The 26,813-nt window shown below is 37.9% G+C and overlaps 1 protein-coding gene across 2 annotated transcripts; it reads right to left on the bottom strand.

Moving 5' to 3' along the window:
* Window positions 1-400: 400 nt before the first annotated feature.
* Window positions 401-26,685, bottom strand: lcor (ligand dependent nuclear receptor corepressor). 2 transcript variants are annotated; one of them, XM_026946678.3, is made up of 4 exons: window positions 25,655-26,685; window positions 12,064-12,408; window positions 7,626-7,716; window positions 401-6,132 (listed from the first exon to the last, which is right to left on the bottom strand). In XM_026946678.3, exons 1-4 carry the CDS (start codon window positions 25,749-25,751, stop codon window positions 5,085-5,087), a joined length of 1,581 nt encoding a protein of 526 aa, XP_026802479.1. In that variant the 5' UTR covers window positions 25,752-26,685; the 3' UTR covers window positions 401-5,084. The 2 variants fall into 2 exon arrangements, with proteins under 2 accessions (XP_026802479.1, XP_026802480.1); XM_026946679.3 differs by having other exon boundaries at window positions 25,659-25,776.
* Window positions 26,686-26,813: the final 128 nt, after the last annotated feature.

Raw genomic sequence — 26,813 nt, forward strand, 5'->3', positions numbered from 1 at the left:
GCATGTAATATAGGAAAGCATGAAGACTCTCAGAGGAGGTTGTTTTGGACAGGAGGATTCATTAACATAATGGTTAAAAACATAAAATAAAAAATAAAAAACATCTAAATGGCATGCACCAACATGCAGATTGACAGCTAAAATTAGGTTAATTTTATATTTTAACATTGGGTTCATGCCATTTGATTACAGAATGAAATTGACTAAATAAATAACAGTGAGTAATACATAAAAACAAATTTAACAAAGTGATTTTCTGAAAAAAATCTTCAGACTAGGTGAGCACCAGGACAAATGCAAAAGTAGAACACAAACTTTTGATAAATAAATAACAGACAGTGCAGATTAATATATATATATATATATATATATATATATATATATATATATATATATATATATATATATATACACACACACACACACGCATTAATCTGCGCTGTCATATATATATATATATAGAAAGAATCCAGAAAACTAAGTCTACAAATACATTACACACAATTCAAGTTGTCAACCAGTGTACATTAAAAAGGTAAATATGTTTGGGTCAGAGCTGCAGTATTTTGGTTATTTTAAGACACTAATGTTCCACCCTCTGACTTCACATACCATTATGTAACCTGCTACTGCAACCGATACTATCATCACATGCTTCCAAATGTTATTTACAAAAAGTGCTATTCTCAGAGGTTTCCTGCCAAACTTTCAACTAATCCTTTGAAGATCTATTTCCCTATGCCAGTTTATATCATTAATAGCTTAGCTAGACCTGATAGACACCTTACATACAGTCCTATTTTAACTATATAATCAATATTTCGATTATATTGATATATATTTGTCTCAGTTACCCTGAGATTCAGTGAAAAATAGTGTACAGACACGGGCTTCTTCTTATTATAATTAGAATAATTTAAACTTAAATTAAACTTACTCCTTACTGGGCACACCCTTACTCCACACTGCACACCCTTAGAAGCAATGCCAATCTCAATGAAAATGTCAGTAACAACTACAGTCCCCTTCGAAAGTATTTTGAATGGCAAGGCCAATTCTTTTGTTTTTGCTGTACACTGAAGACTTTTGGGTTTGAGACCAAAAGATGAATATGAGACAATAAATTAGAATCTCAGCTTTCATTTCCTGATATTAACATCTAAATGTTTTAAACAACTTAGATCAGGACACCTTTTGTTTGAACCCACCCATTTTTCAAGTATTGAAAATATTGGAACATATAACTGATAGGTGTTAGTTAGTTAGTTAGTTATTTGTTTGTTTGTTTATTTTGCGCAGTTGTTCCCTTTTATTGTTTAAACAATTAATAGCTCTAAATGTCTACTCTTGGTTGAGAGTAGAATCAGAATTTCAACTTTCATTTCGTGATATTTACATCTAGATGTGTTAAAAAGCTTAAAACATGGCACCTTTGGTGGCAGACCACAATTTTTAGGTGAGCAAAAGTATAGGAACAAACAGTCTTAAAGTAAATAACACTTAATATTTGGTTGCTTATCACTTGCTTGCAATAACTGCATCGAGCCGGCAACCCACTGACATCACCAAACTGTTGTATTCTTCTTTGATGATGCTCTTCCAAGCTAGTACTGCAGCTTCTTTCAGTTGTTTATTTTGGGGGTTTCTCTATTTAGTCTCCTCTTCAGGAGGTGAAATATATGCTCAGTTGGGTTATCAGGTTATCAGGTTTCCCCTGATAAAGTCCTTTGTTGTATTGGCAGTATGTTTTGGGTCATTGTCTTGTTGCATGATCAAGTTCTTCCCTATTAGGGGAGGATGCATTTCTCCGACAGAAAGTTTCTGTAGACTTCTAAATTCATTCTGCTGCTACAATTATGAGTTACACCATCAATAAAGATTAGTGAGCCCATTCCAGAAGCAGCCATGCAAGCCCAAGCCGTGATACAACCTCCACTGTCCTTGACCGATGAGCTTGTATGTTTTGGATCAAGAGCAGATCCTTTTTTCTCCACACTTTCCATCACTTTGTCTTTCCATTGCTTTGTTAGAGGTTAATCTTGGTTCCAGATTTGTAGCTCATCTCTGTATTTCTCTGTGAATATTATTCTTGCCTTCCGATTCTTACTGCTGATGAGTGGTTTGCATCTTGTGGTATGGCCTCTATATTTCGGGTCTCAAAGTCTTCTTCGAACAGTGGATTGTGATACTTACACCCGTGCCCTGTGGAGGTTGTTGATGATGTCATTGACTGTTGTTTTTGGGTTTTTCTTCACAGCTCTCACAATGTTTCTGTCATCAGCTGCTATTTCCTTGGCCAACCTGTTCAGTGTCTGGTTCTTAATACATCAGTGGTTTCTTTCTTTTTCAGAACATTCCAAATTGTTATATTGGCTACTCCCAATGCTGACTGATTATTATCCCTCTTTTCTCAGCTTCAGAATGGCTTGCTTTTCTCCCATAGACAGCTCTCTGGCCGTTATGGTTTATCATTTTTAACAACAAATGTAGTCTTCACAGGTGAAACCTGGGGCTCAACATACTTGTTTCAGAAATTAAAACAAAATCTAACATAAAACTAAGGCAACCTGACTAAACACAAAATACATTTTTTAAATGCTAACGTTATTTATTGAAGCAAAAAAAGTTATCCAATTCCAACTGGGCCTCTGTGAAAATGTATTTGCCCCCATAGTTACTAGTTCCCCAAATCTATGAAACTGCATTCATAATGGGGTTCAGCTGGATTAGACGCAACCACGCCTGATTACTGCCAGCCCTGTTCAATCAAATCAACACTTAAATAGAACTTCTTCAACATCATGAAGTTGGTTAAAAAGTCTTACCCAGTAAAACACTGTACCAAAGTTGAAAGAAATTCCAGAAATGACGAAGAAGGTGATTGTAATACATCAGTCTGGGAAGGGTTATAAAGCTATTTCAAAGGCTCTGAGACTCCAAAGAAGAGTCACAGTGAGAGCCATTATCTCTAAATGAAAAAAAACTCGGCACAGCAGTGAACCTTGCTTGAAGTGGCTGACCTTCCAAAATTCTACCAAGAGCACAGCTCATGCAGGAACTTACAAAAGAGCCAAGGACAACACTGAAGGAACTACATGCGTCCCTTGTATCAATAAAGGTCACTGTTCATGACTCCAGTATCAGAAAGATACTGGGCAAAAATGGCATCCATGGAAGAGTGGCGAAGTGAAAACCACTGCTAATCCAGAAGAACATTAAGGCTTGTTTTAATTTTGACAAAACACACCTTGATGATCCTCAAACCTTTCGGGAGAATGTTCTGTGGACTGATGAGTCAAAAGTGGAACTGTTTAGAAGACAGGGGTACCGTTACGTTACCATCTGGTGTAAACCAAGCATCGAATTCCACAAAAAGAACATCATACCTACGGTCAAGCATGGTGGTGGTGGTGTGATGGAGTGGGGATTCTTTGCTGCTTCAGGGCCTGGGCAACTTGGAATAATTGAGGAAAACATGAATTCTGCTCTCTACCAGAAAATCCTAAAAGAAAATGTCTGGTCTTCAGTCTGTAAGCTGAAACTCAAGCGCAACTGGATTATGAAGCCAGACAATGATCCAAAGCATTGGAGTAAGTCCACCTCTGAATGGCTCAAAAAAAGGAAAATTAAAGTTTTGGAGTGGCCTAGTCAAAGTACTGACTTGAACCCAATTGAGATGCTGTGGCAGGACCTTAAACGGGCAGTTCATGCTCAAAAACCATCCAGTGTGGCTGAACTAAAGCAGTTCTGCAAAGAAGAGTGGGCCAAAAGTCCACCACAGTTCTGTGAAAGATTGTTATTAGTTTTTCACATGGGTAATAGGTGTTGGATAACTTTTTTGCTTCAATAAAAAAATAAATAATTTCTGTGTTAACTCAAGTTGCCTTTGTTTTATGTTGTATTTAATTTGAAGATCTAAAACTATTTAGTATGAGATGTACACAAAACAGAAGAAATCAGGATTGGGGCAAATATTTTTTCATAGAACTATAAATGTTGATATCAGGATATGATATGAAAGCTGATATTCTGATCTATCATCTCATATTCATCTTTTGATCTCAAACCCAAATGTCTTCAGTGTATGGAAAAAAAACAACAGAATTGGCCTTGCCATTCCAATATTTTCGGAGGGGACTGTTCATACCCGTTTAGAGCGATTAATGCCAGCATTGGTCTTTAAAATGATGAAAAAAAAAAATAATAATAAAATATGAGGCTCTCATTGGAGGACACTTCTTTAGTATCATGAAGTGAGCCACACAGACTGTGCATAATGCAAATAACGCTGAGGTAATCAGGTCACCACATTATCGCCAGAATAACCAGTATCTGGTAAGTCCCAGACTGAAAGTACAGTGCAAAAGAAAGAAAAAAATAAATAAAATAAATTAATTAATTAATTAACCATTTTAAATATTCAAATCATTCATCCCTGAATTACTATTTTCCTAAAGCAACATGTTCTAAAATAACATGGCTAACATTTTTTTTAATCTAACAGACTATAAATGGAAAATAGACAGTTATATAAATAGACATACAGACAGACAGACACACTAGCATCAGATACCCGATAATAATCACTGCAGACTTAAAAGTTTAATTACCAAAGAATATTATAAACCTGTAGCATGAGAAAGGGAATTGTGGGACAAGAGGGAAAAAGATTCATTCTTGAAGGGGCTTGTGTCATTCCTTTGACTTGCTACTGTAAATGTAACCCATTTTTACTGCCTCCAAAAATGTTTTTTTTTTTTTTTAAATTGCATGTAGCTGAACATAGGAGATAGAGCAAGTAGGGGGTTAAACATAATATTCCTTATTTTCTTATACAAAATATCTGTTTTTGCCTCCCTCATGGCTTTAGTAATGTTACTTTTTGTGAGATTAAAAAAATACAACCTAAGAACTGCTTTGGAGTGACCACTGTAATATTGTTCTTCATCTATTGTATTGGATAGTTGTGCTCACCCAGATACTGCAAAGTAAATTGGCACAGTTAAAGCCCTGTCCTTCTGCCAATAACATTTGATTTTTTTCGAACATGGTGTATTTACTAATCTTTTTGTTTTTCTCAGCACCTATAATACATCCTCTTGCACTGTGCTAGATGTGGCAGTTGGTGCTGATGTAGATTCGGTTTCTGCAGTAATTGCAGAGTCTTGTCTATCTATCCTCATAATCATTTTAAGCTTCTTTTTTGGTGGGTTCTTCAGTGTGCCCATCCTCTCTTTCACCTTGTACTCCAGGGTACTATGAGGAATACCATAAATGTTCTGTGCCTTTGAAACACTCATTTTCCCACTCATCACCACACCAATAGCCTCCTCAAGGATCTCACTGTTATACTGGCGATACCGGCCCCTTTTTTTGCGTGGCTGCTTGGAGACTGTTGGATCTGCTTCTGGATCTGAGGTTGGATACTGAGGTCCAGATGTCGACTGGTCGCCATCAGTGCCTAAATACTCACTCACCCCACCTCCATCAAAGAGGCTTCCCAAACCAGCTCTACTACTCTGTTTGGGCAAAATGGCCCTAAGCCTCCTGCTGAGAGAATTATCTGTCTGCACACTGCCCGTAGTAACGGAGCTGTAATTGTAGATATCAGAAATGTTGCCATTGGAGTTCCAGGAGAGATCCATACCCTTTACTTGTGGAATCTTCAAGTCAACTGGAGGGGAGTTTCTTGCATCTTTCTTTGCTGTAAAGGCAAAGATATCAAGGGACTTGCTATGGCAGGCACTGGTACCTTTGGTGAAGGTTCCATGATTTTCTAAGACAAGTGAAAGGTTCTTTAGATCACTAAGATGGCTGCTGGCTGGTTTACACTCCAGTACATCTAGTTGCGGTTTCTCCCAGAAGCCATCAGAAGACAGGAGAGGGTGTGTTTGACTGGAATTGAGAAAACCTGCCGTCTCTAAGCTGGCCAAAGAAAGAGGTGACGGTTGTCCAAGAAAGCAATGCTTCTGACTCTGGAGTTCCTCCTTTACAAGAAGTGATTTGGCAAGTAGAGGCTTAAAAGGGGTAGAGCAAGTATGGTTCTCCCAAATGCCATCTTGCAAACCTTGTTGTGGCAATCCATCCTTATCATCAATTTCTTGGTAGTTTTGATCAGTTATCATGGGTTGCCTAATTAAGACAAAAAATATACAAACATCTTACTATGGTTCCTAAAGTTTTTTTAATTTGGAAAAGGTCTCCATGCTTAGCTTTTGGAATAAAATTACAGTACATTGAACTGCCTCTAGATCAACATATGCACATACCAAAAAAAACCATAGTATTTTGAGGAAAACAAATAAATTCATTACACCATAAAAATACACTATATGGCCAAAAGTATGTGGACACCTGACTGTCACACCCATATGTGGGCCTTCCCAAAACTGTTGCCACAAATTTGGAAGCACAAAATTGTCTAGAATGTCTTTGTATGCTCTAGCATTAAGTTTTCCCTTCACTGGAACTAAGGGGCCCAAACCTTTTCCAGTATGACAATGCCCCTGTGCACAAAGCACGGCCCATGAAGATATGGTTTGCCATGGTTGGTTCGGAAGAAGTCTAGTGGTCTGACCTCAATTAATGCTGACCTCAAACCCATTAAACGCCTTTGGGAAGAATTGGAACGCTGATTGCATGCCAGGCCTCTCGGTGTCTGACCTCACTAATGCTCTTGTGGTTGAATGGGCAATTCCCCACAGCCACACATCAAAATGTAGCGGAAAGCCTTCCCAGAAGAGTTGAGGTTATTATAACAGCAAAGACGAGAGTAAATCTGGAATGGGATGTTCAACATACACATATGGGTGTGATTGGTCAGGCGTGCACATACTTCTGGCAATATAGTGTATATCATGCAAATTGCCAAATCAATAAGGAACCTAGATGCTAACTCTAAATTAGTAAAGTAATCAGAATGCATAATGCATTGTTAACATTTTATAATAAGGATGAGGTTTTCACAAAAATAAAATTCATTACATTCATTACATAACTGAAAAATATGTAATTTTGCATGTTAGTAAAGTAAAATAGTAATTTAAGTAAAATTCACCAGTTATCCATTACCTTACAATCCATTTAGAAAAAAATAACAGGCAGTATGGCAGTGCAATTGTACTTAATCAATAGCTCAAAAAATTATTTTACTACACTACTAATTAGATTTAGGAATATAATTAAAGTAAGTCATCTTTCCCATTATTGCCCAACCAATTAAATCTGCTTTACATCCAGTAGGTTGCATTCCTATTTGTGAATTTGCCATAAACACTCATTGTCACTTTTATAAATTTTATGGACACCACTTCTTTAACACATTAGGAACTAATCTGGGTTTATTAGTAACTTTCAATTTATAGTATACTGCATATTAAATAAACAATTATAACAAAAAAAAATTATGGTCAATAGGGAGTAATACATAGTAGTTGCTGAAGAAAAACACAATCCATCATTTTAACAGTAATCATCATGTTAACAGTAAATTGACTTATTACCTGAATGAATATGACATCAGAAATACCAGAAGAAAAATTAGGCAGTAAACAGGAAACACAAAAGAATTCAAAGGGTGGATATAAAAACAGAAAACACAACTTCATACAGATTGCTGTGCTCACCTTTTGACTACAGGTATGGCAGAGATGTCATGAGAGGGCATGAGAGAGATTCTGCTTTGTTTTTTCTTGGTTGAGAGATCCAGGACACCATCTGTGAAGTAATCCCATGGTGCTTGTTAAATTTTAAGTGAATCACTGTGGATGTATATTTTTAAGATTTAAAATAAATTCAGTGATTTCAAATTCATCCTATAAATAACTTCTTATCTTTTAGACAGACAAAGCTTGCACATGCATAAGACTGCAAATTATTTTTATCTTTTGATGAATATCCCGTACCAGTTGTATGGGATTCCATATGGGGATGGTGAGTTAGCTATCAAGCTGGTGGGCCGAAATGGCTTTGTAGCAGTTTTCAAACATTCAGCTAGCAATATTTGTAGAGATGCAGCAAACTGCTGCATTTTTTTTGTCACTGTAATTGATAGGAGAGAGAGTATATAACCCACAGAGAATGAACAGTTTTGCTCTCTGGGACTCCCAGCCACAAATGGCTGTGGCATCATCAGAATCCTACATATTTCTAAATATAAGCTCAACAGACATCATTCATTCATCATTCATCTTCAGTAAGCTCGTTAAAGCCTTGAGCTGCATTCCTCTCATGCGACTTTACAATCTGCAATTAAATGAAGGAAACTGCGTGCAGTGCTGCGAATCTCCCCTTTCTCTCTCTGATCTGTCTCTCTTATCTTGCATGCAATTTTACTCTGCTAATCAATGTGGTGACTCAGTCAATAACCTCCATTTTTTGTTGAGGAAAAATAAGCCCCAAACCCTGTAGCATTATTCCCATTAATGTTACTGTACTTTGGAACTTATTCTGTCATCAAGACTATTTTTATAGTTCTATCTCTGGCCATCTACCACATGTGGTGTGTTTAAAGTCCCAACCATATTTTTTCTTCTGATTGTTCTCCTGTTCCACACATCAGGAGGCACAGCCACACATCTTACACAGTACCAGCTCAGTGTGTTCATACCAGTGACTGTAAACAGTGGATATAAAAAGTCCACACAACCATGTTAAAATTGCAGGTTTTATGATGTAAAAAATGAAACCAAGATAAATCGTGTCTTCTTTGTCCAACTTTCATTTGATATAGACATTAAGATTCAAGTGAAAATATAGCTGCAAGCAGCGATGATGGGCCCAAGCACTACGGCACCATTGCCACCCGGTGGGTGTATGAAAACAATGCATAGTGAAGCGAGTGCTGTATTGTAACTTGTTTTGTGCTGATGTGTTAGGTTAAGCCCAGGTCTAAGGCTTTACAACAGCTTCCATGTCCAAACATACAGCTCATATTTGGTGATATAATGCATGAAGAATATAAGACATATATGCTGTTATCCTTATTAGTCATTAATTAGTTGTAGTGAAGTAATGTGTAGTGGGCACATGCATTTAAGGGGGTGCAACATAGCTCTGTTTATGTGCCTTGTGTAATGTGTAATTATAGCTATATAGTAGATGTCTTTTAAAAAAAATCCAAAATGACCTACTTCCTGTTGGGCGGAGCTGACGACTGTCATTTGAAAAAAGTCCTGCTTGATGAGAACAATATATGTACTGAGTTTGGTGACTGTAGGTAAAACTCACCCCACCACTTTAGTCAAAACGAGGCGCTACAGAGCTCCCCTCCACGCCCATGTCTTAGCTTTTGCCTACACCTAACGGTCGACAACTCTGACGTGTGTGCAGAATTTCATGAAATTTTAAGCATGCTGAGAGCCTCAAAAACATCCAAAATGAGTATTAAAGTTTGATGCGTTACCATGGCAACACCTCACCTCACATCATCTTCATTGTCTTGGCATAATGTTGAACAAGTTTTGTGACAATCACGTGAATCCCCTAGGAGGAGTATTTAAAAGTTCACAGCATGCACTTTTCACAAAATCCAAAATGGCCGACTTCCTGTTGGGCAGAGCTAATGATTGTCAGGGCGAAAGTTGTTCGGGTCAATGAGAACAATGCGTGTACTGAGTTTCATACATATATGATTTCAGTGCTTGGGCCCTAATAAAGTAAAGTTTTGGGGAAAAAAAAGAAATACTTAGAATAACCTGGCATAACTGTACCCACACTCTTAGAATTGATTAACCCCAAATAAAGATCAGCTGTTTCTGTATAGGATTTTCTTGACATCTATACCCACCGGATGAGCCACCACGGTGGGCCGTTCCAACCAACCAGCTTGCCCATGATGAGCCATGTGGCGGTCATCGAAGTGCAAAAGCCATTTGTAAAACCTTCAGAGACATCTCTGCTCGATCTCCACATTAAACCTAGTTTATCACATTCAGAGCCGATAACATTCATCCCTGAACAGCGTTATTTTGATTCTGTAGTTATCTGGTGGATAACAGAGTAAGTGCATCACATCACTCTTATTCTCCCTCTTAATCCACTCATTCAAAAACTGGGAGTCATTAATTGGAGATATAGCTCCTTTGTATGTGGACACCCAGGCATCAGAACACTCCCTTTGTTGTCAAGCCAAGCTTGAGTGTGCCCTTTGTTCGTGCGTGACACACATGCACGCAGACTGAAACATCCACTTATTCAAAGCTTCCACTACCATTTCTGTTTGGTTGTAATTTGTGTTTGCTGATTTGTGTTCAATAAATGTTATTCTATTGACCCAACTGTGTGTTTGCTGTCTCTTAGATCAAAACCGAAGCCAAGCTACTAAAAAAGAACTCGGATAACTATAAATCACTGTTATTATCCTTAACTAATAATTAAGTTATAATAATTGATTCATGGCAGCTGATATTGGTAAAATTAATTAGATAAATAGATTAAATATAATTATTTAATAATAATTTAATTATCATTAATTATTTTACTAATAACCAAAGTCTTGAATATTAATATCCAAGTAATTTTATGAGACTGACTACTTAAAGAAACGAACAGCCATTGTTAATTAATACGTACCTACACTGATTACCAAATGAAACTGATTTAACGAGTACTGTAGTAGTACTAGTAGCAATAATGAGTAATATAGAAATAATAGTACTTGGCTTTTATGATACCAGAGTGATATCAAACTATATAATTTACAATAAAAGTGTAATGCACCTGTTTACATACAAAACATCTATATCACCACCAGGTAAGAGAGTTAGAGGCTGTGCCCACAAATAGTTTCAACACTGGTCATGTTTGTAGCCACGACTCCATACAGCATTGCTTAATTTACAAATGGGGTAGTGAGAGTATATATCACAAACTCCTCTTTTGTTTCGTTTATTTATTTTACAAATTAATATTAGAAACATCAAAGATGGATTTTCGTGCTATTTTGAAATGTTACTGGGAGACACATTTAGACACGTTTAAATAAAAAAGGGAAAGGGTTATTTTAGTATTTTTCATTATGCTGACACACTGCACTAGTGTTGCTCTGGTATGGGGCTCAGCGCTTCCTGTGTTCTGAAGCACAGTACAGGGCCCGTTTGTCTAAAAGGACAAATTATATGGTTTAGGGTAGGGCAGACGAGGAAATGCACGCTGGCTGAAACACTAAGCGAGGCATTTGGAGGGCTTATGAAGAGGTGCAGCCAGGTGCAGCATCTCTAGGCCGATTACCTGCACGAGGGTATCACGTTATAAAAGCACATGCATGTGTCCGCAGATTTGCATGAGAGGGCATTCGCAGCGTTATAGTACACTTTTTCTATGAAAACTTGTTGCGCACTTTAGGCACATGTAATTTTACATACCCACAAGCATGTAGTTATCTTTTCCACATTCCCTGATATCTTCCAAAGGAATGTTCTTGGTATTATTTTCCAACACCATCTTCCATGAAGCTCTTTAAAATGCTAATTCAGAACATCCACAATGAAGCAATCTGCAAACTGCAACTAGCATCTAGACACTGCATTGCTTAAAATGCTCGAGGCGTGAGCTCTAGGGCAAAGAGCGTGTCCACACACAGATGCTCACATGATCTCTCTTTCTTTCTCATGCACGCACGTGTGCACATGCACACACATATACACACACACACACCATCCCTTTGATCTGTTCCTATACCTTAGGAGTTCTTAGTTAAGTAGCTGATTGGTGTTTTTCTTCTTTTCACTGTATTTCAATAAATCTGTTTTTATTGCCTTTTTTTTTGCCTTGTCTTGAATATTAAGCTGATATTGCAAGAAGCCAAACTATTCAGAAATAAGTCAATTAAAACGAGCGCAAGGTGTCATGAACTGTCCGCACACAAGAGTATTCACAAATGTGAAGCAGTGAAATAAGAGTGTAATATCATGAGTGCACTTCAGTTCAGTTCATAGATGAACGGTATGTTCATCTAGTACCTCTTTAGTGTTGTTATTATTATACTTTCAATTAATAATTCAATGTTTTAATGGAACTGCTTAACATTTATATTTAATTTTAGCTCTTAATTAAATAATTTACCTTGGTTACTGGATTCAACACCAGTCTTCTTAACAGTGAGGTCCAGTGGAGAATCCTGGTCATCCATGAAAAGTTTGCAGAGGACAGGGTTCTGTGATGAGGCAGCAATAATGGTGGCAGAATCTGTGTAACCAAAGAGGCAGTTGGGTGTGTTGGCAGCTGGGTCTAGCAAGGGTGCTTGTGGCAGGCTTTGGTACTTGGTGCTGTTAAGTACTGATTGGGAAGGGGGTATATCCTGAGCTGAACTGGTTTTTGAGGTATATTCCGTGGCAAGCTTTTGAATCATTCGCTGCATAATCTCCTTTGCGACTGGAGGGATGAGGGGATCTGAGAAGCTTGGAAGGTCTGTGGTAGAAGAAGCAGAAAGAAATACACATAAATATCATGGGTTTGATTATTGGCACCTACGGAAATTTCACCAAAGGCAGAAATCCTTTAATATTAAAATAAGGTACCCCCCCCAAAAAAGAACAAATGGTACAAAAATCATTTTAATGTCCAATCATTTACTTTTACAGTGCGTAAAGAGTTATAAAAGCAAAAGACACACAACTTTAAAAAAGTATCATGGTGTTATCACAATAGCAACATTATATTGCCCAGGCCTACTAGAAAAACCATCACATAACGTGAACTTGATTGTGAGCATGCACTGATCTACAGAAACGCTTTGGGCCTACACCACTCCTAACAGCTAGAGCCTTCTTGTGTGCATGTGCATGTGCATGCATGTTGAGACCTTACAACAAAGTGCTGAATGATGCACTATTGCTGTCATACAGCCATCTTTCCCTTAAGAGTAAATAAACGACCTAAAGATATGGGGAGAAGAATATGATTAGAGAAAGTTCAGTCACCAAAAATAATTATGAAAGCAGGGTTTCAGTCAAGTAATTCATTCAGTCCTATAGGTGGTGTTCTTTATTACAACTGTTAAGGAAATGCTTTGTTTTTGCTATGACAGACTGGCAAAGAACCACATGCAACAGGGAATTGGTAGCAGACAACATGATTTCAGAATTCACAACAATAGAGAACACAGTGTTTATATTTGTATATTTGTAAATAAGTAAATTTGAAAATGCCTAAAATAGCATAAAGATATGTACTTTAATGTAACGGTGGGTCATTACCCACTCCTCATCTTATATACTCTTGAAATTTTAAAGTGGGCAAAACTTTCACTGAGTAGGCATTCATAGTATTCATCCCCTAAAGGAATTGTTATTACAATCTCCAACTGTTCATCATTCTTCCTGTTGGAAGAGAACACACACCTGGGCTGCCCTTTAAGCCCACTTATTTTTCCACTGGCTTTTGTACCTTTAATTGAGCTTATAATTCCAGCAATAAAAGGCATTAACATTAAAGGTACAGAACACAAAATTTCACTCTATGTAGATGTGTTACTTTATCTAACTAAATTAATCAACAGATTATCAAACTTACTTGAATGCCTACAACAAATTGGTCACACATCAAGTTTTAAAACATCTCTATCTAAAACTGCAGCAATGCCCACAGGAGCTCTAGCAAACTGTGTTTCACCCGATGTTTTCCATTTCATTGGCCCCTGAAGGAAATAATGTTCATTTAGGATGAAAATCAAGTTCTCTCTTTGAAAAATGATAGAACGGAACCTCATTCCAATTTTATTAAACATTAAAGAAGAGTTGCCCATCACATGGCTAGGGAGAATTAGGGTGCTTAAGATTAATATACTCCTTAGAAGTGTCGCATTTATAACTTGTCAAGCTACATGGATTTGCTTAATGTTAAAAAAGAAGAAAGACTATGAAAAGCCCCTGCATCATATAGACCATTCTCACTTATAAATGTGAAAGCAAAGATCCTAGCCTAGATTTCAACTCTGAGGATGGAACCTCTAAATCCAATGTTAATTAAACCAGAGCAAAAAGATTTATAAAAGGCAAGTTCAGAAGGCTGTTAAACATAACATGACTATCCAGTGAAAATATTATAAAGGGAGTAGTGGTTTCTCTAGATTCTCATGTTTTAAGTAGCTAAGCTACAGCCGAACTTCCCTTCTGACAGCTGGTAGCTACAATAAGAAAAAGCAGCTAACTACATTGAAGCTACTTTGTCAAACTGAGGAAAAGCAAATGTGACATCTTCACTTCTTCTCCAAGTGTGAAATTTTGTCCTAAAGAATACTCAAACCCCAACAGAAACTGTTTGGAGGGAAATTCTCACAAAGACTATCAAAGACAGATAATGACAGAAAGACTTGGGGCAAGACATTGATAAACTGCTGGGAAACAATTATGTGTTATTTATTTTTGTTAATCCAACCATTGCTCTGTATATTAATTGAATGGAAAAGACGGGTTCAATATGTACAAATGACTAATGTAAACTCTAATAAAAACATTAAAATGTACATTAAAAATAAATTAATTTATTTTAATAATTAATTTAATTTAAAGAATATGTAATGTGCCTATTTTGCTATTTCATGTGTATTAGCTTGGATAATAGACATTACAATAAATACACGAGAAAAGTAAAAGGATTAAATGAAAAATACATGTCCTTGCCCTGCCTTATCACAGCCTTACCACCCAGATTAGAGTCTTGTGTCCAACAATATTGGTCGACTTGTGGTCGTAAGACTATATTGACAATATATGAATTTATACAAATACAAAGCCAAGATACTAGATCTGACAGTACCAAAGTTGTACCTGTTTTAGTAACTGCACTTTTGCAGTTGCATTTTCTATTTGTGCACGCGTAAATTGTGACATAATTCAAATGCAAATCACGTATTACCGTTTGCATTTTGTTTACACAAACGTACAATGTCTGCCAAAGTTCAAATAGAAACGCAAAGTCCATTTGCAATTGCATTTCCCATGTCTTATGAGTTATGACCCGGTCATATTGAAATAGCAGCAGCAATTACCCCATTTGCCATTTCACTTCCTTGGCGTCGCGTATGCAGCCTGCCAAAATTCAAATGCAATCGCAATACTTCCATACCTTAATCCTGGTTAGGACCACAGGGAATCCAGAGGCTATCCCGGCAACAGTAGGCGCAAGACAGGAAAATTCAACCCAGATTGGCAGCCAGTCCATCATAGCGCACCACGCAAAACACTTTCACGCACTAATTCACACCTAGGGACAATTTAGCATAGCCAATCCGCCTACCTGCATGTTTTCTGACACTGGGCAGAAACCGGAGAACCTGGGGTAACCCAACACATTAAACACACAGACAGTAACCTAAGTTCTACCCTGAGTTTAAGGGTATTCTGAGCTCAGGGTAGAACTCAGGACACTGGATCTGTGAGGCAGAAACTTTACCTGATGCACCATCATGCTGCCTTACCAGATATGTATTATGTCTTATCATGTACAAAAATATTTTTTTAAAAAAACCTCATTAGGCAGAAAATGTGTCATGTCATCAACCCATATGCTCCCCTGCTCAACCAATCTGTGTTTACTTGACGCATGTAGGATTGCATGCCGCAGTGACATATTCGTTGTATGCGCATAAGTGCTTCTGAGAGCTATGCTTACCCAAAACCCCCTTTTTCGTCTTGTTGCAAATATTCACAAAAGAATAAATTGACCTACAGGGAAACTCTGTTATTCTCTATGAGTCTTTCCCTGTATTCCCTCAGTTACGCAGTGAAGATGGTCTTTTCTGGCGGGGGAGTTTTGGCAATGGTCTGAGAGCTGTAAGCTTAGTTGAATTTCCCAACCTCTGTTTACCTCTATTATGTAAAATATTTCTATTCAATTTACCAAGGAAAACAACTGCAGTTGATGACAGAAACTTTGTGAGAGCTATGAGGAAACCCCCAAAAGCAACAGTCAGTGACATCACTAACAACATCCACAGGGCAGGGGTGAAAGTATCATAATTCACTTTTTGTCTTGGGCTTGCATTGCTGCTTCAGGAATGGGCCCACAAATCCTTCCTGATGATGTAATTTATGACGGTAGCAGCAGAATGAATTCAGGAGTCTACGAAAACATTCTGTCTGCCTTCTAATTGAGAGGAACTTCATCATGCATTCTGTCTGCCAATTTATAGAGAAATACATCTAGTCTAATCGGGAGAAACTTCAGCAGATCAAGATTCTTGTTTCTAGAGTTCCTTGAAGGTTCCAACCTGTCTAAAATAAACAAAAGGAATGGAAAGACAAATCAATAATACTTCATTACAAAATGAGGAAACATAAATGGCCAGCTCTTGTTTTGAGTACATAAAAGCTATGTTGTCTAAACATGATACTTTGCTATTCTCTTATGGAAGTGCATATTTTGGCACGCTTCCATAAATGGGCGAGACTGTAACCATTTAAGCCATTAAAAGCTGGTCGCCTATGTTTAGCATGATTACAAGGACATTAATCAATTTATTTCCTTTAATAAGGCTGAAACTATACAATTGACTGCATATTAGATGACATATTCTTGTTTTTCCTTCCACAGGCCACATAAACATATTTACTAATAACCTGGTTTTAAATGCAGACTACAGTACCTGTGGAAAGCTGCTGTCTTGCCTAACTGCTGTCAGCTTTACTGCTCGACCTGTCTAAAATGAGCAACAAAAAGAAAGACCTAAGATACAAATACACACAGTCCCCTCTGGAAGTACTGGAATGGCAAGGCCAAATCTTTTTTTTCTATACACTGAAAACATTTGGATTTGAGATGAAAAGACGAATATGAGACGATAGATCAGAATTTTAGCTTTCATTTCCTGATATTAACACCTAACCCTAACCCTTTTGTTTGAACCCACCCATTTTTCAAGTGATCAAAAATATTGGAACATATAACTGAAAGGGGTTACTTGTTGCCCAGGTGTGCCCTAATAGATTGGTGTTTGAACAATTAATAGCTCAGAATGTCCACGCTTGGTTTGAGCCCCAGGATTTGCCTGTGAAGACTGCATTTGTTGTTAAAAAGGATAAATCAACATTACGACCAGAGAGCTGTCTATGAGAAAAGAGCAAGCCATTTTGAAGCTGGGAAAAGAGGGAAAATCCATCAGAAACATTGCACAACATTGTATTGGGTATAGCCAATACAACAATTTGGAATGTTCTGAAAAAGAAAGAAACCACTGATGTACTAAGAACCAGACATCAAAACAGTCCGCCAAGCAAAACAACAGCAGCTGATGACAGAAACATTGTGAGAGCTGTGAAGAAAACCCCAAAACAACAATCAGTGACATCACAAACAACCTCCACAGGGCACATGTGAAAGTATCACAAACCATTTTTTGAAGAAGACTTTAAGAGCAGAAACAATGAGGCCATACCACAAAATGCAAAACACTCATCAGCAGTAAGAATTGGAAGGCCAGATTGAAATTCACAAAGAAACACAGAGATGAGCCACGACAGTTCTGGAACCAAGTGTAACCTCTACCAAAGTAAGGGAAAGGCCAAAGTGTAGAGAAAGATAGGATCTGCTCCTGATCCAAAACATATGAGCTCACTGGTCAAGCACAGTGGAGGTAGTATCATGTCTTGGGCTAGTATAGCTGCTTCAGGAATGGGCTCACTAATCTTTCTTGATGATGTAACTTAAGATGCTAGCAGCAGAATGAATCAAGAAGTCTACGGAAACATTCTGTCTGCCTTCTAATTGAGAGGAACTTCATCATGCAGCAAGACAATGCCCCAAAACATACTGCCAACAAAACAAAGGACTTCATCATGAGAAGTGGAAAGTGGAAGTTTTTAGACTGGCCAACTAAATCACCAGACCCTTAATCCAACTGAGCATGCATTTCACCTCCTGAAGAGGAGACTGAAGGGAGAAACTCCCCAAAACCAAACAACAACTGAAAAATGTTGTGGTACAAGACTGGAAAAGCATCACAAAAGAAGAATTCAACAGTTTGGTGATGTCAGTTGGTTGCTGAATTAATGCAGTTATTCCAATAAGGGATATGCAGCCAAATATTAAGTATTATTTACTTTAAGATTATGTGTTCCTATACTTTTGCTCACCTAAAAATTGAGTGCTCTGCAACTGAAGGTGCTACGTTGTAAGTTGTTTAACACATCTACATGTAAATATCAGGAAATGAAAGCTGAAATTCTGATCTATTGTCTTACAGTCATCTTTTGATCTCAAACCAAAATGTCTTCAGTGAAAAAAGAATTGGCCTTGCTGTTGCAATACTTTCAGAGGGGACTGTATGTTTTAAGGAAGGTTTTATTTGTTTATATAGGTAACCTACATTTCATTGAGGGTTGTACATCTTTATTCATATTTTATCTAAACATTGCTGAAAGTTTTATATAATGTAAATTATATAATTGTATAAGTTTCAATAACTTAAAGGTGGAGTTTCTTCATGCATGATGTAACTACAAGTTTCTTGAATTGCTTATTTGCTTATCGTCTATCTCTAGCTTCCATATAACACAAATTTTGTATATATGATTGCTAATCATGGCTAATTACAATGAATGTAAGCTGTTGAACAGAAACAATATGAATTTTACAAATGCCAGCTAGCTAGCACTACCTACTTTTCAGCTACCTACCATACTAGCTAGATAGGCAACCATATTAGTCTAAAATACAAGCTATTTACTGTCGCATTTAACTGACGTGAAATCATACAGCAACTGTAAAGTGGTGTAGTGAGGACAGCATTTTGACAATTAGAATGAAAACAGAGATAAAAAAAAAACAACATTCTCATAAGACAGTATGAGAGCACTCCTCACCACCTCAATGTGCACAACAAATTTGCTCTGCCTTTCTGATCTTAAGCCATAGTTAAACAAGAGTTAAACATTTCATTAAATTGCCACTGAAACATAGTGGGCTTTGTAGCAGCACCAGATGTGTCGTTTTAAACCAGAAATAGAGCTCCAACATCGGCTAAAATGACAGATTTCCGTGAGCTCTTTCTCAGGCAGCACAGAACACAGAGGCATGGGCTGGTGTCATTTGAAACCTGCTGAAAGGCTCTTATAGGCCATTATATTGTAGCATGTTTCAGTCATAGCAATCCAGAGCTATTGGTCACGACAAGTGCAGATGATTCCAGTTTTGGTAAAGGTGCATGAAAGAATGTGACGAAGTGACCAGTGCATTGTTCCTGGGGTGCACCGTTAATTGAGGTCTCACTAACAGCAACAAAAAATATGACGGTTAAAAGGTTATTAGCTGCCTTGGAAAGAAAGGCATTTTAAATAACAGATCAAGATAATATTAACATAAATAATATTCACAAAAAACAGGGGCTTGACGCAAAACATCAGGGGCTTAAGCCCCCCAAGCTCTCCCTGGTCATGTGTTACATTACTTCAGACATCAGACATACAGTTACAAGATATAGAGGGTGCACTGGTCACATGAACAGGTTCTGAGAGCATGCGCCATTACCAAAAAGGGAATCATCTGCACTTGTGAAGTATCCTGATAGCTCCACGTGCCAACAACCAAAACATGCCATGCACGTTAAAAAGAGCCCTTCAGTAGCTTTCAAACGAAATCAGCTACATGCTCTATGATGTCCAAGAAAGAGGCCACAGCATTTGGGCACTTTAGCCAACTGTAGAGCCCTATTTATTTTAAAATGACACTTGCCACAGAGCTCATTATTTCAATCGTTCATTTAAATTTAATCGAATCCCCAGTTCATAGACTTTGTTTATTCAATTGATCAAATTTTTAACTCTGTGGCTTCAGATTTGGCATTGTAAAACAGATTTGTTGTGCACGTGAGGTGGTAAGAAGTGCTCTCATACCATCTTATTGTGCTATATTGTGCTATTTTGACCTGTTTTCATTCTAATTGTCAAAACTTTGTCCCCACAGCACCAGTGTACTGGTGCTATATGATTTCACATCAGCTATAGCTTGTATTTTAGACTGATAGAATTGCATTTCTAGCTAGTATGATAAGTAATTGTAGAATAGGTAGTGCTATCTAGGCAGTATTTGTAAAATTCAAGTTTATCATTTCTGGTCAACAGCTTACATTCATTGTAATTAGCCATGATTACCCATCATATGTAATTTTTGTGTGAAACGTAATGTGTTGAAATTATTGTATGGAATTAATGGGGCAGTAATCTGCACTTTATATGCAAGCTAGGGATAGATTACAAGCAGTTCAAGAAAATTATAGTTATGTCATGCATAACTCCAGCTTTACGTTATTATCCATTTATTTCCAGAGGGCCCCGTCCCCCCCAAAAAAACGTAGTAGTGCTTATTCCACCTTTTCGTGTGTAAATCTATAAATTTTGCTTTTTCACATGTAAATGCATTTACATATGCGTTTTCACATATTTAGGACATTGTATCATTTCAGCCTTATTAAAAGAAATAAGTTGATGTCCTTGTAATAGGCCATGCTAAACATTGGCAACCAGGCCAGAATTAAACGTCTATACAACTACGCTGTTAAAGGCTTAGCCTAAATGGTTACAATCTTGCTCATTTATGGAAATGCGCAACAATATTATGAGAACAGCCAAACTGTCATGTTTAGACAAATAGCTTTTATGCAATTAAAAGAAAAGTTGTCCATTTATGTTTCTTCATTTTGTAATCAAGTACTATTGATTTGTTTCCATTCCTTTTGTTTATTTTAGACAGGTCAGGCAGTGAGATTGATGGCAGTCAGGCAGAGCAACAGCTTTAAGCAGGTAGTCCACATTTAAAAAACAGGTTATTGATAAATGCGTTTATATTGTAATCTATAGATTGTTGTACTGTTTCAACATTAACGCAAACATTTACGTTAAAAACAACATTAAGGTATAAAAAACTACTAGCAATGGTGTTGAGTGTGTGTGTGTGTGTGTGTGTGTGCGCGTGTGTATGTGCCTGGGTTGGTGTAAGTCCAGTCTCTGGATATTGAGGAGTCTGATGGCTTGAGAGAAGAAACAGTCTGGCCGTAAGGGCCCGAATGCTTGGGTACCTTTTGCCAGATGGCAGGAGTGTCAATAGTTTGTGTGAGGGGTGTGTGGGGTCATCCACAATGCTGGTGGCTTTGTGGATGTAGCGTGTGGTGTAAATGTCTGTGATGGAGGGAAAAGAGACCCCGATGATCTTCTCAGCTGTCCTCACTACCCTTTGCAGGGTCTTGCGACCTGAAGTAGAGACGATGCTTGGCTTTCTTGGCTGTGGAGCTGGTATTGAGGGACCAGGTGAGGTTCTCAGTCAGGAATTTGGTGCTCTTGACAATCTCCATGGAGAAGTCATCAATGTTTAGCAGAGAGTGGTTGCTCCATGCTCTCCTGAAGTCACCAACCCTTTTTTTGGTCCACGTTCAGGGACAGGTTGTTGCACCTCCTCTCTGCATGCTGATTTGTCGTTCTTGCTGATGAGACCTACCACCGTCATGTCATTGGCGAACTTGAAGATGTGATTCGAGCTGTGCATTGCTGCACAGTCGTGAGTCACCAGAATGAACTGCAGTGGACTGAGCAGTGCTCAGTGCGGTGGTGCTGGAGATGCTACTCTCGATCCGGGCCGACTGAGGTCTCCCAGTCAGGAAGTCTAGAATCCAGTTGCAGACCGCAGTGTTCAGTCCCAGCAGGCATAGCTTTCCTGTCAAATGCTGAGGAATGATTGTATGCTGAATTGAGAAATGTGAATGCTGAACTGAAGTCTATGAACAGGATCCAAACGGAAGTGTCCTTTTTGTCCAGGTGGGTGAGGGCCAGATGGAGGGTGGTGGCGACAGCATCATTTGTCGGAACGATATGCAAACTGCACGGGGTCCAGTGAGGGGAGTAGCAGGGTCTTGCAGTTCCTCTTGACGAGCCTCTCAAAGTACTTCATGATGATGAGTGTGAGTGCGATGGGACAGTAGTAGTTGAGGCAGGACACTGAGGACTTCTTCGGCACAAGGACGATGGTGGAGCATACAGTTCACAGAGTGCCTCCTTAGCATTAATGCTAGGGGAAATGTATACTCTGACTATAAGGATAATGGTGACACCAGTGATGAGCAGTAACTAGCACCGAATTCTAATAATAAATGTTGTAAATGTATGTTCACCATTTAGTGCTAGAAAATGGCCGGTATCCGTTGACTGCCCTTGACATTGTTAACTGGCTAGCTAGTTAGCTGGGGTAACTAACATGAAAACGTTTCCCTTCATTCTTTGCCAGCAAAATCCAAAAATTTGTGTTGCACATGATATCCTGAACTATATATATGTTGGTTATAGGTTAATTAATATTATATTTTTCATTCTCAGTGTTCCCTTCAATGGACACATTCGTCAGACAGAAGCTGAGTGAGTGGAAATTGGAAAATCTCATTCTCCAGTTTGAAAGAGACTTGGAGAGATTTGACACATGAAGGCTATTCAGATAATCATTTAATACTTTTGTAAGGAATTATATGGATATTTTAATACGTGACATGATTAAACAGGGTAGCGTTCTGACATGCTGTATGCCTACACTCTATAGTTACTGATATCAGCTGATTTTAAACTACATTTTTTTTAAATTGTAAACTTACATTGACATTTAACTAAAATGATATAATTCCACCAGATTGTTATTAACAATGAAATGATTAGCCATTGGAACCAGGTGGAACCAAGTAAAGCCTGAAAACTAGGGAAATGTAAAACCTGTTACTACATTTATTTTTTTATCTAAATTTGTCCATCTCTAGTTAAAAGAACTTTTTCAACAACTTTTTCAGCAATTTGTCCTACAGTAGCTCTTCTGTGGGATCAGACAAGACGGGCTAGCCTTCGCTCCCCGTGCGCATCAATGAGCCTTGTGCGCCCATGACCTTGTCGCTGCTTCATGTGGGCTGCCGGTTTGGAGATGCTATGTATGCAGTGGTTAGTACCTACCAAAATTGGTCCAAGGAAGGACAACTGGTGAAGCAGCGACAAGGTCATGGGCGCACAAGGCTCATTGATGCGCACGGGGAGCGAAGGCTAGCCCGTCTTGTGCTATGACCCAGTTTTCTAGCAATCGCAATTTGGCCCTTGTCAAAGTCGCTTAGATCCTTACGCTAGGGCTGGTCAATATTGCAAAAAAAAAAAAAAAAAAAAAGAAGAAGAAAAAAAAAAAAGAATCTCAATTTTTTCAGCTTTATGAATGATTCTCGATTATGATTTCATTTTTTTGTTCATACATAATGAAATTATAAATAACGTGTAATTTCAAAGTTTTTTATTTATTAGAATGGAAAATGTAGAGTTGCAAAAATAGTAACAGCACCATCTATAGCAAACAGTGCAAATAATGGTTCTTTTAAATAAAGAATCTTTAAAGAAAATATTTAAAAATAATTATATATATATATATATATATATATATATATATATATATATATATATATATATATATTTGTTTGCACTATTTGCTACAGATGGCACTGTTACCGCTTTTACACAACTTAGTCAACCCTTCTTTCTCAACAGAGTAAATGGGAACAATGTCTTTCGGGACATGAAATGCCACTGCAACTGAGAAGTCAACTTGGGGTATTCTTCACAAATCCAAATTCCTTCCCTGTTTACGGAGTGATGTCAAATCAATATGGCTGCGCTCAGCACCAGAAATAAACAAAATAAAACTTCTTACCTTTAAATGGCTTATACTGTATATACAGTACATGTATTAGCTTTAGATTAATCAACATACAGACAAATTCATTTGTTAAATCTAAAACACTGACTATACAGTTGGCTGTTAGAAAAAAAATATACATCACCCATCCAAGTTAGTTGCCTAGCTTGTTGCTAACAAACTATGAATGTAATGGAACAAACTATAATGTAATTCTGACCAGCAAATTACCACTTAGTATGTAATGCAGCATTATAGTTCACATAAACTTGTTCATCTGACTTTTCAAGACCGTACCAATTCCATATCTCTGAAGTGATATTTGAACCTTTCTTTGCTATGAGCTCAGTCTGCCTGTTTATCTTGACATTTTTTGTAATCTAAGCATGCAGTGTTTGAAGGTAGCATAGACTGTAGAACACAGATTAAGAAGGCTGTGTTTTTCCTTCAAATTGCCCGCCTTACACTTTCCCATTTTTCCTGCTTCCAACACATCATCTTTGAGAACTGACTGTTCACTTGCTGCCTAATATATTGAACAACTTGACAGTCCCATATGCAGGAAACTGTGATGCACTGTGTGCTCAGACACCTTTCTATCATAGCCAGCATTAACTTTTTCAGCAATTTGTCCTACAGTAGCTCTTCTGTGGAATCAGACTAGACGGACTAGCCTTCGCTCCCCATGCACATCAACGAGCCTTGGGCACCCATGACCATGTCCCAGGTTCACCGGTTGTCTTTCCTTGGACCACTTTTGGTAGGTACCACCCCACAAGACACGCCGTTTTGGAGATGCTCTAACCCAGTTGTCTAGCCATCACAATAAGCATAGGCTGTAGGATGCAGTGTTTATCAGGTAAAAAAGGTTGTGTTTTTCCTTTGTATTTAAACTTTTAAATAGCATTTATGGATATTTAAGTTAAAAATTTAAATATGTATACATGTGTGTACACTCATACGTACACTCTCGATTTTAATACATTTTGAAAATCGCGTTAAAACATTAATTCAAATTAACCGAATTAATCGTGAAAATCGCCCAGTACTACCTTACGTTGCCCATTTTTCCTGCTTCCAACACATAATCTTCGAGACCTGACTGTTCACTTGCTACCTAATATATCCCACCGTTTGACAGGTGCCACTGTAACGAGATAATCAATGTTATTCACGTCACCTGTCAGTGGCTTTAATATTATGGCTGATCGGTGTAGCTGTTGGGTAAAAATGCTTAACCCAAGATGCTGGGTCAGAAGAACAACCTTATGTCCTATGCTGTGTTTGTCCAAGAATGATTCGATTTTATAATTAAAATATTCTTTTAGTGTTTTGTTAATTACTAATGTCTTAGGATGGGCCAGCGTTAGTCTGTTATAAATCAACCAAACTATGCGACCCTGCGCTGTGGAAATATGTACTGCTTTGTTTCAAAACCGAATCGTTTAATTCCCAAAACAGACATCTGCCTATAGCCTATATCCCTTTCATAAATTAAGCTTGCATTCAACTACAGATGTTAAATAAATATTTCGGGTGATTAAACCTAACTGCATTTTGTCATGTACCCGCTAAAATAAAAGAATATTTACTGCGACCCCAATACACGTTACCCATTTGAGGACAGAAACATCAGTTATCCTACATCACCTTATACCTTGCACCTTAACAAGTCATATAGCAGGCCTAAAAATAGGGAGCGCGCACTATGGGGAAAATAACACGACAGCATTTTATCGGCTTATGTACAATCTATACACGTGACAGTCCTGAACCTTGAATCAAACAGAATGCATGTTCAGTATAAACAAAGTACAAACACAAAACGAACACAAAATGGAGTAAACATCAGCGATATATGGTTGTTGTAGGGAGGGGACCGTCTGAAGACAGAAACAAAAAATCCGCTTCGCTTGTCACGAACATCACCAGAGCTGCCCTAGCTGTGCCAGCACCGCACGTCTTTATTAAGCAAACCGATGCTCTCAGTATGAGGTAGAATGTCAAATGAACTTACCTACACATCGAATAAGCTTATGCCGCCACGAGTCAAGTTCCTGACGAAAACCATGTCCTTTGATGGTACATTGTTGACGTTTACACAGACTCGCCATTTTCCATCGGCCCCATCCCGCGGACTCGCGCGTTCTGCCGAGTACTTCCCCAAGGCTACGTCATCAGTATTTGTGTGGACAGGAAGATGGTATGGTGGTGTGGTTGGGTGGAGGTGACTGCCTGCCAAAGCATCTTTTAAATGCACCATCCGTGGGATACTATGAGGTAGTCCGTACCTCAGCCTAGCCCACGCAGATATAAAGGGGAAAATGTATTACTTCTCAGACATCTAATCACTGATTTCAATTCTGGAAAATAGTAAGGTTTTTGGGCGGGAGTTTTTGTATACGGAAAAAGGCTATATACATAAAGCTATCCACTTGCCTTGGAGGAGCCAGACGATTATGGATTAATTTTTAGAACTGAGCAGAACAGACAAACGATGGACTAACTGAGAATTAATGGGTAACGTCTACCCATGTCAGAGAAATTAACTTTAAAGTTCAGTATTTATTTATGGATGAGAAACTATTGCTAAATTTTATTACATAACAAAAATCCCATCAGAAATCCTGTCGAGGTAGTTTATGTTAGCTAGCAAGCTAGCATTTACTACCACTGGAAACAAAGGGTGCTTTCACATATGCAGTGTTTAGGGTCCGTGTACATTTTAACCCTTTTTTTTTTTTTTTGCATTAAATTGAAAATTACAAAACAAAAAAACGCCTCTTTTGTCTATAGCGGGAGAACCGGGATTCCGGCTCTAATCTCCATTTAATCATTATTAGATATAAATTAACCATACGGGTTGATTATCGGATTGGATGAGGGGTGGGGCTAAATTTCTAGATGCCCTTCATTGGTCAACCTGCACGAGCTCTCTTCTGCAACCCCGCTAGTCAAAATATGAATCTACCACAAACTTCCAGGGCTGCTATTAGTAATTATTACAATTAATAATAAAAGATTTGTGCTGTGGTTTTCGATGTGTGGTCTGGTGTAGGCAAATGATCTGTAGGCTAACAAAAAGACTGATATTGCGATTATGTAGGCTATAAATCATAAATTAAAATCACTTTGGGTTTGGAGAAAAACTATAATTTTAATATTATTTTATCACA

Source organism: Pangasianodon hypophthalmus, chromosome 25 (assembly GCF_027358585.1).
Source record: "Pangasianodon hypophthalmus isolate fPanHyp1 chromosome 25, fPanHyp1.pri, whole genome shotgun sequence".
Taxonomy (NCBI): Eukaryota; Metazoa; Chordata; class Actinopteri; order Siluriformes; family Pangasiidae; genus Pangasianodon; species Pangasianodon hypophthalmus.